Below are 15,844 nucleotides of genomic sequence, written 5' to 3' on the forward strand. Positions count from 1 at the left end.
ATCGATGAACAACGGGAGGGCCTTTACCTTTTTATAATACATAGTGCCTCTTCAGATTTCCAACCTCATTGCCTCAAGAATGGACTTGTTAACACTCACAAGAAAGACATTAAGCTTGTTGTGCCCATATAGAGACTTCCTAGAGAAAATAGATGAAATTTTGTCTAGTCTGAGTGTACTCTGTTTATAATAGTAACAGATGAAAATGAAAAACATGGTAACTAGGACTTTTAAACAAACTATAAAACCACATGCTTTCTCATTCAACAGGAAATCTTAAATCAAAAGGCAACTGGATCTAAGGCCAGGTAACTTGTCAGCCCTTTGGGCACCTTCCAAGTTCCTTATCAGCTCATCTATAGCACAAATCATGGTTGAAATGTTGTAGATTCTGATTCATTAGGGTAGGTTCATTTTGTTCATAAGCTTTTTATCATTTTTTCAAGAAGTCATTCAAAAATATCTTCCAGATGCAAGGTAACTCAGCACTTCTTAACTACTGTCCACAGAAGTCAGTCAATTTACTGGCATTTGACTGTGTCGAAGAGGAAGTTTCTGTTGCATCTTGTGTTCTTAATGAAACCCGACAACAGAGGACTGACCGTATTAGTCTCAGCACAGGAGGTCTAAGGATTGCAAAGACCCAAGGGTCAATTATTGAATTGAGTGATAAAAATCGAAGACTGAGAAGGTCCCACTGGTCATCGCTAGGTTTGAATTTATCCATATATACAAATACCTGTAAGAAGCAAAAGGGGGAATAATGTAAATTTAATATTGTAGCAGAAGACATGTTTAGATTATGTGCTATTGAAATTTAAAAAGTAAAATATGTTTGTGTTGAGTAATGATATGAAAGGCAGGGAGCAAAATCTCACTCTTGTATGTAAGCCACAGCATAATGGAGGAAAGCCAGTTTTCTGTGGATTAGGATTATCATAAACCACTAAGAACAATATCCTGGGCTTATTATTGGAAATGAATGGATATGAATAAATTTGCCTTGTCACTTAGAACAGAATTACTTTAACAATATCAGTACAAAGAGATGGCATTATGGGGTCCCATTTATCAATAACCTTACACATGTCATTTGAATGGTACCTGATACTAAATCCACTTTATTCCTAGGCCTTCTTAACAAACATCTGAGACATAAGTATTCCTTTTTGGAAAATGAGAAAGTAAATTCCAGAAGTTAATACCCTAACTATTTACTTCCACATAATTAATCTGGTTTAACTGTCACAGTTCAGAGGGTATACCACAGTACTATTAGTGAAAATATGGATTCTGGCCATTGGACTGCCTAGGTTTAATCTTAATCCTGGCTCTGGATATAATTTAGGGACCTAATAAAGTAATTTAAGTTTCAGTTTTTACATCTTCAAAACAGGTGATAAGAGTGGAGAGATAGTACAGAAGATAATGCCTTTTACTTTACATTCAGGTGACCCTGGTTCAATTTCTGGCATTACATGGTCCCCTGAACACTTCCAGGAGTATCTGCGAAGTACGCCAGACATAAGCCCTGAGCAGAGTCAGGTGTGGTGTAACCCCTCCAGTCCCAGTGGGTGATGGTGATAATAAGACCTGTCTACTTCAAAGGGTTGATGGGAAGACAAAGATTTGTAAGCTTGGAAGAACAGTGATCTCTGGGAAAGTGCCTCCACTGTGTTTGCTGATGTTTTTTCCATTTTTCCAAGGTTTAGGGAAATTATGTAACTTTCTCAGGTTCCAGAAGGGGGTAAGTGACTGAGCCTGGACACAGATTTTACCTCCCTTGATACTCATGTAGTGTTGAGGACATTTGCTCAGTACAGGTCACTTATATTAGGCAAAGATACTTAGAATAATGTCCTAAACATTGAAAGCTTATGCATCTTCACATTCTGGCCTATGTTTTCAAGTGCTATGCCTATTTCAGATGATTTCTTAGATTTTAGGATTTAGAGATTTAGATTTCAGGGAGCAATGTTTTGGTCAGATTGTAAGAAATGGCATCATAAGTTCATGCTTGTACTTGATTAAGATCAAACTACTTCCACTGAGCTTTAAAAAAAAAAATAGGAAAATAGTGTAAATCAAACTCTGTAGTTTGAAGTCAGTTTTTTATAATACTCTGGGGACTTTTTTTTTAAATCACTGGTGGCCTGTGAATTAGGGAGCTATTGCTTCTCTCTGCTTCCTTCCCTAGAAGAAGGAATGGCTTATTTTCCTTCTCTGGGTACTTAGTTTGCAGGCATCTGGCAACTGGAAACACAAAGAAAATTGAAAGAGGGAGAAGAGTAGTCATCTTCAGTTGCTTATGTTAAGACAATAGCAGGAAGGTTTGGCAACTGGTGATGTTTATGCCAGGGAATCTTGGCAAAGAGAATGGAGAAGATACTTAACAGTTAAGGACAAAGAAGGATTGCTGGTGGATTTCCTCAATTATAGAAAGGGAGAAAGTTGGGATGGGGTGGGGAATGCAATGAAGTAAAATTTTTCTTGACAGTGCAACCATTTGGGATGAAGAATCCTCAGTAATTTCAGACTTTGTAAAGTCAGGATAACAATGGAGATAAATCTGATGTATGTAAATATAGTAGTTTCAGCCCCCTCTCGCCCCACACACAAGCATTCTATTATAGAAAATTTTATATTTTCTGTAACTGAGTTTATTATCCACTTTAACCAAAAATATAATAGCCCCAGACTAGCTAGGTAAAATGGGCAGTGCAACAAGGCCTCAGTATTCTAACAGAGGTCTTCACATATGATGAGTCAGATTTCCAGGGAAGAATAATCCACTCCATAATTCACAGTACCCTAAGAGTGTGAGAGAGCAAGCAGAAGTGAAAATTGGTTTGAGAGGATGAAGCAATCCTGTACTAAGTTTCCTTTCCTTTCCATTGACTTGGCTAAATGACCTTTAGAAATACCTCTTAGGATGTGGCCAACATTTTGTAAAAGATCTTTTTTTTTTAACACTTGGGGAAAAAAAACCATATTTCAGTGACCCATGATGTTCTCATAAGTTTTATCTTCTACTTTACATTTCTTTTTCTGATTTTTGTCTTTTGCTTAGAACTCACCACTATTGATCTGAAGCTTAAACTTTTACTGTAGAAATCATTGCTAACATAAAATTCACCCTTTTAATGATTTCTCGATGTATAATTCAGTGGAATTAAGTACATTCTCATTGTTGTGCACCTGCATTTTTATTATTTTTGTTTTCTCTAGATTGTGATGTTCTGAGATTCAAAAAAAAATAAAACTTTCCCATCTTTGAAATAGTCAAGTGTTCACCCAGACACAAGATTGTGATGTACTAACAAATTGTGATTACTTGCTCCTCTCTCTATATTCCAAGAGGCAGTATTCCTCTGCTTTAATCATTGCAGGGAGCAGGACCAGGCAACTATGAATTAGCCCTGTATCTTGGAGTCATCTTAAAATGATTCAAAAATAGTGAGTCCTAAACTGTCTGGCATGCCTACTTGACCTCACAACTCCAATAGTCTATGGCTCAGGCTCTGTCTTTGATTGATTATTCTTCTGCCCCCTACTATCACTTTCCAGTGGTCCTATTAGTGGTCCTATGAGTCATGTAATATATCCTGATTCTAGAAATCAAGAGAAAGACAACTGGTATCTTCTTGAGCCTTTCTGTGCCTCTTTTGTGGTCACCCCTGGGTGATAACCACCTAAGAGAATATACCCACTATCCATTTCCATCATCCAGCTCCAGAACTTTCCTCATTGAACTAAATCTTGGTAGCCATTAAACAAAAACACCACATCCCCTAATCCCTCTGGACAATCCAGAAACGTAAAGGCTTACACAACTGATATATTAACTACTAATAGAGTTGTAGTGATATTCTAGAATTTGACTTCAGGGGTTGGTAGAAAAAAAATGATTGACTTTGTATACATTACCAATAAGTTTGTTAGGAGAAACTATACCAAGCTAACGTCAATGTGTGAACTGAGTTTTCATTCTTAACAGCACACAATCTTTAGCTGTGTCTTCCAACCACCACTCCACAGACCAGAGCTAGCTTGCAAGTGTCAAAGGTTTAAAATCATTGGTCTACAGGGCTTCAGATTATGAGACTTCATGATAGCACAGGTGAATATTAGTGTTTTAGTTTTTTGTGTATGCTTTTTAAGTGTGTGTCTTAGAATCTTTGGAGTAGTTCGCGGAAAACTTCATCTTGATACTGACTAGGTACTAGTTATTTGAGCTACTTACCTACCTTTAAAGCAATTACCTATTGAATTCAGAATTTTGGAGCAAATTAAAACTCTATAATAGCTGAGTGGCATTAAATCTTCTGAGTGGCATTAAAATGCTTTAATCAACACAAGGTTTTGTCAATGATTTTGAGACAATATATGTGCTCTCCATGAGGTACAGGTGAAAAATCATGTTCCAGATTAGTGTTTCTCAACCATGTTTTGACTGTGGCCCCTTCTGACCTTGTTTCCTTCCTGTGCCCTCACTCTGAGTCCTACCACTGGCTTCTCAGTCTCATACCGTGACTCACCCATTTACGTGATTTTTACTGTGGCCCCTGGGAGCCCACATAAGTCATATGGTCCTTAACTGAGAAAAGCTGTTCTAGAGGATGTTCCAGCTTTACACTTTCCTTGGTTCTTCCCTTCACACTTATGTCTCAACTGCAGAAGTCTTAAGTCCAGCTCTTACACAGTAAATTATTCTCAGATAACTGAAGCTTGATATACCTCAGTACTAGAAATCTGAACACAGTAAAACTGAGCTCAAGATTAGAATGTGGAGTGATGGTCAGAAACTTTGAAACTGAGCATGGGAACTATGGAAACCCAGCAGACCAAAAAGCAGAGTCACTGGGTTTCTTTAGCTGGAAAGAGATCTGTGAGCGCCTTCCTAGAACTCAGTCTCTGGGCCTGTCACTCACCATTTTTATTTATTAATTTTTTTCCCATTTCCCCAACAAAAGACTTAGAATGCTTGCCTTGCATATGGTCAAGGCTGACCCAGGTTTGATCCTTATAATCACATATGGTCCCCCGAGCAAGGCCAGTAGTGATCCCTAAGTAAACCCAGGAGTAAGCACTGCCAGGTATAGCCCAAAATAAATAAATAAAACAAAAGACTGTAATGGGCTCTTGACACCCTGAAAAAAGAATGCCATTTCCCAAAACAATTTTTCCTCAATAATATCTTGACCACATTGAATCAACCTGCTACACTACCATTATAGGGTTCTCCAATTTTTTTCTTATGTGTATGGAGGTAGAGAGACTTCAAGCAGTTCCCATGAGGCCTAGGAACCCCCTCTGTTAATCTCAGTCAACCAAGATGTTTCAGCACAAGAACTAGAAGATGGGATGCTACTCCGGCCCTGTAGAGCCAGGATACTCAGGCCATTTGGCAATTCTTGGGGTGCCCAGAGCCACACCTGGCAGTGCTGGGCCATTATGCAGCTCTTATAGAGGTCTATAGCAAAACAATAAGCTCTAGGTAGAGAAAATTAATAAGAAAAATAAGCTGTAGAGAAAATTAATAAGAAAAATAGGGCTTTTAGCAGGGCCAATTGGTGGTGTTTTATAAAATGGTTTAAATTGACAGAAAAGATTATGAGAAGAAAATTAAAGGTTGAATTTTCATCATTAGTTTCAATTTAAAAATAGAGGTATGTCAAAAGGAGAGAGATAACAAAAGGGAATACCCTGCCACAGAGGTAGGGTGGGATGGGGGGATGGGGGTGGGAGGGATACTGGGATTGGTGGTGGTGAATAATGGGCACTGGTGGAGGGATGGGTATTTGATCATTGTATAACTGAAACCCAAGCACAAAAATTTGTAAGTCTACAACTGTACCTCATGGTGTTTCACTAATAAAAATTTAGGAAAAAGAAAAATAGAGAAAAAAAACTGTAAGGCTCCATGGCTTGGAGGCCAGCCACACATGCTAGGGGAAAAGGGAGCTCAGATAGAGAAGGGAGCACCAAATAAAGGGTGTTGGGAGGATCCTCCCAGGATGGGAGAAGCATGCTGAAAGTAGACTATAGACCAAACATGATTGTCACCCATTGCCTCTTTTGCAAACCACAATACCCAATGAGAGAGAGAGAGAGAGAGAGAGAGAGAGAGAGAGAGAGAGAGAGAGAGAGAGAGAGAATAAAAGGGAATGCCCTGCCACAGAGGCAGGGTGGGATGGGCGGGATGGGGGGGTGGGAGGGATATTGGGATCCGTGGTGGTGGGAAATGGGCACTGGTGGAGGGATGGGTATTTGATCATTGAATAATTGAAACCCAAGCACAAAAATTTCTAAGTCTACAACTGTACCTCATGATGTCTCACTAATAAAAATTTAAAAAAAACTGTAAGACAAGTCCTTCACTGGAATCCTTGGTTTAAAACATGCAAATATGTAAACTTGAAGAATATTATATTAAAACATTTATAATGTAAAAAAATAAATAAAAATAGAGGTATGTGGTGTTGGGAAATTACACTGGTGGAGGGATGGGTGTTGGTACATTGTATGACTGAAACCCAATCATGAACAGCCTTGTAGTGTCCTATCCCATGGTGATTCAAAAATTTTAAAAACAGAGGTATGATTTTTAATATATATTGTATTTTATGTAATATCAATGTCCTTTATGATCTTACTTTGCTTTTAAAAAGAAAAAAGTGGAAAATCACAGAGAGAGGACACCTGTATTCAAATAAGTGAAACTGAAAAATTAAGATAAAAGAAAAATAAAAATTACAGTTTCTTCTTTAAGCTAAGAATCTGGCCTAAATTATCTGACATAGCAACAATAATCAACTTGACCAAGAATGTAGCTGGAATTGACAGTCTCTCCTTTGGAAAAAAAAGACTATTGCCTTTTCTGTCAAGTGTTTTAAAACTCGGAGTAGTTATGTCTTTGTTCACAACTAGCATTTCTTTTGGGGACATGGGTTTGAGGGACACATACAGAGGCATTCAGGGTCTATTCTTGGCTCTGTACTTAGGGGACCATAGATGGTGCTCAGATTTGAACCAAGGTCATAACTAACAGCCACATGCAAGCCAAGTGCCTTCCCTCCTCTACGACTGCTCTAGTCCCGTTTTTAATATATAATGGCAAAGGAAAAGGTGTCAACTGAAGAACTTCCTCTTAAAAAGAATGTGTATTAAAATTACTTTGACAATCAAAACACCTCATTATGATAAAGAGTCTTCCTGTAGTTTATGAGTATTAACTTGGGAGTATTACCAAAGTTCATAGTGGTCATGCAGAGAGAGTTCTGTACTACTCTTTCAATCTGTTAGAATCCTGGCACTATAAATGTATGTAACTGAGCAATTCCATAATCAATTTTACAGCCATCCTTCATGTACGTTTTACAGGGAGTACCAGGAATGAACAGGAAGCCCTGAAACTATTTATTTGAATTTCTCCTGTATTGCAAAGATCATATTTCCACTAATCAGATTTACCTAGAAACTATAGCCGTAAAGAATTTCTAAAGATGAAGACATTTTAAGAATGAGTCAGTGGTTCACTCTTGAAATTTCAGAACTGAATAAAATATATAAGTACTTTATCCTGGTGGAATGTGGAAAACAGTTTAAAATGACCAGGCTACCCACAATTATTATAAAGTTGCGAGAGAGTATGATATAGTGAGAAAGCTCAATATAGGTTAGAAATTAAGACACAAACAATATCTGAGACAAGAATAGAGGCCTGATATATTTCCTGTATTCTGTTCCATTTCAGGAAGATAATAAGATTTGATTTATCTCTGTGAAATAGCTGATTAACATAAGGATAAATTTATTAATTCATACAATATCCCTTCTGTGCGTAAACTGTTTGGAATATGTTGCTGGTCCCATGCATAATTTAATATTGGACAGACAAAATAATGTCATTTCCTAAACATCACATGCTTTTCTTAAAAAAATTACTTAAGAAATGTTTCAAATATAACAGTGGAAGATTATGCGTGTGTGGGGGGGTGGAAATCTGATTATTTTTTAATTTAGGGCAGTATTTATATTAGTCAATCTCCTTAAATTCCAGTCTCAGCCTTCTAATTCATAGGTCTTTGGAGAAGTAGAAGTGAACTGCACACATGGTCCCAGCTTATATACCCCTTGAAACTGACATAGAGAATGGTTTTTATCATTGTATGTTTAAAGCCATTGAGTTATAATTTAAGAAAAAGTAGTCCAGATATTTCTAACATCTTCACAATTCTGTTATGAAATACAGTATTAATCTTTTTATGATACTACTGAGACAACTCCTTTCTCTCTGATAGTATTATGGGTAAGCATATAGATCTCTATGCCTAAAACTTTCTGGCTTTAAATTCTGATTCCATCATTCACTAGCTGTGGAACTCAGTATAAATTATTTGCTGTAGCACTGAAGCACTGTCCTCCCATTGTTCATCGATTTGCTCAAGCAGGCACCAGTAATGTCTCCATTGTAAGACTCGTTACCATTTTTGGCATATCAAATATGCCACAGGGAGCTTGCCAGGCTCTGCCATATGGGCAGGATACTCTCAGTAGCTTGCCAGGCTCCCGAGAGGGATGGAGGAATCAAACCAGGGTCGGCCGTGTGCAAGGCAAATGCCCTACCTGCTGTGCTATCACTCCAGCCCAAATTATTTGCTATATACATAACATGGAATATAATACCATTAATCTTACAGATGTTGTGAAGGTAGTAGGTTCATATATGCAAAAATTAAAAATTAAAAATGCTACTTATTTTTATGTTGGTGATGATAGCTGAGGTTGAACTTGACTTTATTACAGGGTAATTATATAGCACAGTGGGTAGGGCATTTGCCTTGCATGCAGCCGACCGGGGTTCTATTCCTTGGTCCCTCTCGGAGAGCCTGGCAAGCTACCGAGAGTATCTCGCCCGCACGGCATAGCCTGGCAAGCTCCCTGTGACATATTTGATATGCCAAAAACAGTAATAACAAGTCTTACAATGGAGATGTTACTGGGCCCGCTTGAGCAAATCGATGAACAACGGGAGGACAGTGCTACAGGCAGTGCTACCTAACTTCAGAAGTGTAGAATTCTTGGAAGAACCAATAATTCTAACCTGTCCATACCTTGGAATTAATAGTTCCAAGTTTCCTGAATTCCCCATACTCCCTATCCCCACTCCTGGAATGTTGTAGAAAAAAACAGGTGTTACACAGTTGTGAAAAATCCTCCTGGTTGGAATGGGTGGGACCCACTTCTCAGGAATACAAAGAACAGCACTGCTTTCTTAAGGAAGGAGGAAGCAGTGATAATATAAATTGCTAGTATTTGGGGGCACATAGGAAGACAACTATACTGCATTAGTAATTACTTTACATTGACCACATTTTGAATCTCTAATTTTTTGATATACTGGGCTCACTGAAATAGATTGATTAGAATCCATTTCATCTGTTTCTTTTTTTACTTTTTGATATGTGGTTTCTAGAAATTTAAAATTTTTATATGTGACTCATATGTGTGGCCCATCATGTATTTTTATTAGATTTTATGCTTTTTTAGAGGAACAAGATAATTTTAGAAAGCAACCACAAGACTTTGTCTTGTCTAACAACTAAAAAATATGGAGAAACGATTCCCACCTTGTCTGGGGACAGGAGTATTCCATTACTGACTACAAGTTCATTGTGGGAGACATAGAAGAAATGAACATAAGAAAAAGCACCATTTTCCCATCATTATGCATGTCAAGCATTTTGATCAATGTACTAAACAGAAGTCATGCATTTTAAACTGACTGTCATCTAAGAAATAATTTAAATGGGGTAGTACAGAATTTTATAAGGGTTAAAGCCTAGAATCTAGGCACCTGTTTTCGAGTAAATGATAGTATCATTAATTCAGTAACAAGATAACAATGGCCAATGTGGACTTTACTATTAAGAGATGACATATCTTTCTACTGAAGATATGTGTAAGGCTCTCTTTGGGCCTAGTGGATTATATCCATTGTTCATTTGGATGGCATGTCAAATTACTCCCAAGGCAAGAAGTTAATTTGTGTGGTTTTTGGATTATGTCCATGCTAGGTTTTGGTGGTTTTTTTTTTTTTTTTTGCTTTCTGGGTCACACCTAGCGATGCACAGGGGTTACTCCTGCCTCATGCACTCAGAAATTACTCCTGGCTGTGCTCAGGGGACCATATGGGATGCTGGGAATCAATCCAGGTCAACCGCAGGCAAGGCAAACGCCCTACCCATTGTGTCATTGCTCCAGGCCCCCCATGCTAGGTTTTAACCCTGCTCTTTGTCCAAGAGTACTTGAAGAAGAAAATCTAGATGATGCTTATTGATAATAAAGAATGGCACAGGGGAATTAAGCCTTTTTTCATAACCTTCATCTCCCCACTTCTTCAAGTCATAAGTAACTAATCTAAAAAGTTTCTAAGCAAATCTACTACCCTAACCCTGCTAACCAGAATTCTATCTCTAAGCTTTTTCCTTTTGGCAACCTGGAGCTCTCCAACCTAATGTTAAATTAAATATACATTATATAAATATACACTAAATATAAATTATATGGCTGGAAAGATAGCACAGGGGTAGGGCATTTGCCTTGCGCGCAGCTAGCCCGGCCAAGCCGGGTTCGATTCCTCTGCCCCTCTCGGAGAGCCCGTCAAGGTACCGAGACTATCTTGCCCATATGGCAAAGCCTGGCAAACTACCCATGACGTATTCAATATGCCAAACACAGTAACAACAAGTCTTACTATGGAGATGTTACTGGGCCTGCTCGAGCAAACTGATGAACAATGGGAGGACCGTAATATAAATATATATATATATATATATATATAGTGGGCAATAATGTAACTCTCATGATAAAAGGCACACTTATTTGAAAACAGGGAATTCTGTTGAAAATTACTGATTTTATTCTTTTAAAATCAGGGGTCAGTAGAGTTCAAAGGAGATCAAAGCCAACTTTCTCCTGCTTTCCTTTTTTTATAGAAATACTCGCAAATAGATAAAATTCTATCATCAACATCTGAACTTCCACTAGTTCAAGATAGGCATTCTCCAATTCAGAAAGGATTTCTGTCCCCCAAGTTGAATTCCAAGTTCGTTAGTCGTATTTGCAGTGTTTTCCTTCAGAGATAAACATTTTATATTCTAGTACCAACTGCCTCAGCCTACTCATCTCCTAATATAAGTGAAAGATCCTACCAGTAAATAAAACAAATACATAGAAATCATGTTAGTCTCACACCATCACATTACCTTTTAATTTGGGGGCTTTGGGGACTATACTTGGCTGTGCTGAGGGCATATTCCTGGCTCTGTGTTCAGGGATCACTCATATGCTGAGCTCAGGGGATCATATGAGGTGCTAGGGATCAAACTCAGGTTGGCAACATGCAAGGCAAACAGCCTATCATCTGTATCTTTGGCCCTGCATTTCTGTTAACAAACTCCCCAGCTCAAGCTGGATGGAATGGGGTACATAGCAGCCCATGGTGCTACTTCTTCTTATATGTCACCTTTGATATACTACATCCCATTTCTGGCAACGTGTAACTTAGTGATTTAAACCACTTCCTAACCTATGTGAGAATGGAATAAAAAGGTGAGAACAGGCAGGATTCAGGGTGGGAAACAGAGTCTACAAATGGAGTCTAAATGGTGTTAACTTGGGCTCCTACATTTTCACACTGCTGTCTACTAGAGACAGCAATGGAGGTAGAAAATAGGGGAATACTACTTTTTCAGCTCCTACTGGTCAGACTACTGATAGAAGGCAGGTCTGTCTGTCTTTTCTCCAAGGTAATGGCAGGTGGTAGTCCTTGCCGACTGTTTACCAACTTAGGAACTTGTTTGAAAGATTAGGGAGCGGTGCTGCCAAAACTCATAGTTCCTCTCTCTATGAGGTCAGCACATTTTTGAATGCATCCCAGATTCTGCTACTGAGTTTCCACCTTAGTAGGCCCAAACTTATAGCATCATGATAGGCTCAAACTTCAGCATCAAACTGCTGAACGTGTCTCAGACCATGACAGTCCCTCTCCTGGGTCAGTGCCTATTTCTCAGATCCTTGAGCAGTTTCCATTCTACTGATCATGCCTCTGTATCTGCTCCCAGAATTGAATAGCCATTCTTTTCTGCTCAGGGCATTATGTTCATGAAGTGTGCAACTCTAAGCTGAAGGATACTTGTATCCATCTCTGACAGTAGCATGGAGAGATGTAGAAGGGAACAAGAAACTGCCTCCTCCAGAAGGATCTCAGAAAATAATGAAGGGGTTCTTCCTGCAACCATCTTTCCTCTAGTTACTATTATGAATTATCAAGACCAAAAGGAATTATATTCCCCACAGGTAGATTTGGGAAAACTGGGGATCAGACATAATACAGCAGGTAAGTTGCCTGCCTTGCATGGGGCAGACCAAGGATGGCACAAGGCCCCCATAATATTGCACAGAGCAAGAAGGAATCCTTGAGCACTGGCCAAGGAGTGGCCCCAAACTCAAAACCAAAAACACAAACAGTAATTTGGGAAATTGTAAACTTTGTTTCTGATGAACTTTGGGATGATGAATGCTCTGAAGTTTTGCAACAGAGATCCTTCTCTCCTGGGCTCATCTTTAGCAGCAACTAGAAAGTCTTGGGGTGAGTGGAAATTTTGCCCTGGGAGAAATAAGACCAAACACAAAAACCAAGGCAGGGTGGGGTGGACTCAGGAGGTAAACTGCTGCTCAGGGTTGTCTAATGCAGGACCACCACCCAAAGGAGTCAGAGTGACAGACACCTCTTTAGACACCTCCTTAGACATTGGAAGGATTTTTAAACTCTAGCATGGAAAGTGGCCGCGGGGCTGAGCTAGCTTTTGTGGAGGGTCAAGTCTCTCTTTTAAGAAACCCCTTTACTAACCAGGTGGGAGTGAGTCGGGAGAAGGTTAGAGAGAAGATTGCCCAGAGCCAGCCACCCTATCCGGGCTAAGGAAGTAAGCGACTTACTATTAAAGGCAGGGAGCACACAGCGAAGGTGAGGGACATAAGAACCAGAAGGATAAGGTGGTCCATCTCCTCCGCCATGGACAGCCTCTCCACTCTCCTGCGGGACCCGGGGCCGCCGCGACTGCTACCCAAAGAAGGCCCGCAGCGGGTTCTCCGGCTCCGACGGTGCATACGGACGAGCTGGAGGGTGACGCTGCAATTGCAAAGCAGCACGGCGACGAAGAGGATGAGCAGCAGCGAGGAGTACAGCTTCAGGTACCAGTTGCTCTCTGGTCGGATGAAGCACCACGTCCCAGGGCAGTACGGCCCGTACTCCCCGGGTCCCAGCAGCGGCACCGAGCAGAAGAGCAAGGACGAGACATAGATAGCCGGTAGCACCAGCAGGCCCGCGCGGCACGTGACGTGGCGCTGGTAGAAATAGGGGTGCCCGATGGAAAGGTAACGTTCCAGGGCCATGGCGAAGAGCATGAACATCGTGGCCAGGCTGAAGAAGGTCATGGCGAAAGCGAAGTACTTGCACGCGCCTAGCGCCAAAAGCGTCCTCTTTTGCGCATAGGACACCAGCACCACGGGGCTAATGAGGCACGTCCCCAGCAGGTCGGTGAACACCAGCTCCGTCACCAGCACGTGGAACAAAGAGTTGGACTTGCCGCCGCAGCCCCCGTTGCGCCTAGAGTCGCCCCGCCAACGGCGCGCCAGCAGCGCCAGCGCGATCAGGTTCCCCAGCACCCCGGCCGAGAACATCAGCGCACTGATGGCCGGGCTATGCCCTTCGGGGAGCAAAAAGACTTGCTTCCAGTCTACCGAGCTATTGCACATAGTGGGGGTGCCGGGAGGGGAGCCGCGCCCTCCTCTCCCCGCCGGTACCTGGGAAGAGGAGCAGGAGGTGGCTCTGAGAGCCCGAGGCCGGGGAGACCCAGGCAGAAAGGGGGAGGGATCCAAGTCCAGAGCCCCCTTCCGGCTCGGCGCGCGCTTCGAGGGCAGGTTCGCGCCCCGAGTCTCCGGCGCTCCCTCGCGGAGAGGCTGGCGGGTTGCAGCATCCGGGCGGCGCGACCCCGCGGTCCCCCGGCTCCGGCGGGGGAGGGGCGGAGGGGTGGGTGATTGCTCAGGTGGATGCCGTCAGACGCACTCCGGGACGTGGAAGTGGTAGCGAGCAGCTGCGGTCTTCCCGGGTTCGAGCGGTTCGAGCGCGCGTGGGGGGTGGGGGGTGGGGGTGGGGGGGGAGGGGGCGGGGGACCTGCGGCGCTCGGCGTACCCCTGCTCTGGGGTCGCGCGCGGAAGGTGCGTCCGGGCTGGCGGAGCGAGCAGAAGGGGAGGCTCGGGGCCCTGGCGGGGTCTGCGCAAAATCCACCGCAGGCCCCCGGCCACGAGAGGAAAAGTCGCAGGACTCACCGAACTGCAGAGAAATCGGAAGGACCTGGTCCCGCGAAGCGTGGAAAAGAAGGGAACAAAGGCCACCCAAGACGGCCGACTGCTAGAACAACACGTTCCCTTTTCTTTTTTCTTTTTTCAACGCGTGGCTCCGAAACTAGGAGGAAGTGGGGAGCGCGTAAACTTGTTCATCCCGGGAGCCTCAGGCAGCGCTCCGTCTGCGACTGTTGCACTGATTCTATTGCCAGCATTTCACCTTTTCCTACGTCAACATCACAACGGATAAACGCTTGTGTGAGCAACTTTTTTTTTTTTAAAAAAAAGAAAACGAAAGGAATGTTCCTTGTACTTGTGTGAAATTGTCTTTGCGGGCACGGATTTGAAACCACTGCACGTTATTCTCTTCTCAAGCTCAGCTGTGAAAGACCATGTTGTTCTGCTTATTTCGTGCTCGGTTCTTTCCGTGGGGTTCATTCAGCAAGACCCGAGTTTGGTCGCGTGTACTGTCAATTGGCCAGTCTAGGGAATTGAACCTGACAATAAATGGTGGTCCTCTGTTTATTGTCATACTAGCAGATTCGTGAAAATGATCTGATAATTAAAGCCAAAATATCCAGTTGGATAGTGGTGATTAATGTCGATCCGTCGAGCAAAGAGAAGAGACTGGGAGGTAGAAGGATCCACACAGGGAACAACTTCTAGAACAAGTTCATCTTGTTCAAGTTAATATTGACAGCTAAAGGGCACATACCCTAACCTCAGCCTGCTTCTTCCCCATGAATATTTTGGCCCACCTTAATAATTTTGGCTTAGGGAATCAGTATTGGGATTCAGTTCTCAACAGGGCAAGCTAACAGGCGATCTATTTGCTTTCTCTCGCCCTGTCTTTGCTTTCCCTAGCCCTGTCATTCTTGAAAGCTGCCTTTCTCTGTGCATGCGTTTCCCCATGGGCTTACCACTGCTCTTGGAATAGCCAGGTTTCAACCAGAGAAACAGAACCCAAGGGACCGTGATCAAATAATCAAAGCTTTATGCAGTTTTGTGCCTCTGTGGTTTTGGTTGTGGGGTCACAAACTGCAACGCTCAGAAGCTACTCCTGGCTGGTACTCAGGGGCCCTTGTAGTGCTGGACAATCTCACCAGAGCCTAGTATATGTAAGACAGTGCTCCTAACTGCTGAATTATCTCTCTGACCCTTGTGCATCCTTTTTTTTTTTAAATCAAAATTGAGAGAGACTCTCTAGGATCAAAGAAGCAGACGCAACACTAGCAAAGGGTCTGTAGTTTGGATGACATGACAATCCTTCTCTAGGATAAATTCACTTGGATTTGATTGGACCAAGATAGAACTTCATACTGATAAGACACCGGACAGAGCCCTGGCTAGACAGAACTTGGTCAGTGGAGGCTGTACACTGGGACCCTCCTTGAGTTATAATCACTTGTCTCCTTAATTTACAAATAAGGTATCC

General features: G+C 41.9%; 1 protein-coding gene across 1 annotated transcript; it reads right to left on the minus strand.

Moving 5' to 3' along the window:
- Positions 1-496: 496 nt before the first annotated feature.
- Positions 497-13,821, minus strand: PTGER2 (prostaglandin E receptor 2). The gene is made up of 2 exons (XM_056133900.1): positions 13,003-13,821; positions 497-739 (listed from the first exon to the last, which is right to left on the minus strand). Exons 1-2 carry the CDS (start codon positions 13,819-13,821, stop codon positions 497-499), a joined length of 1,062 nt encoding a protein of 353 aa, XP_055989875.1.
- Positions 13,822-15,844: the final 2,023 nt, after the last annotated feature.

Source organism: Sorex fumeus, unplaced genomic scaffold (assembly GCF_029834395.1).
Source record: "Sorex fumeus unplaced genomic scaffold, SorFum_2.1 ptg000098l, whole genome shotgun sequence".
NCBI classification, from domain to species: Eukaryota; Metazoa; Chordata; class Mammalia; order Eulipotyphla; family Soricidae; genus Sorex; species Sorex fumeus.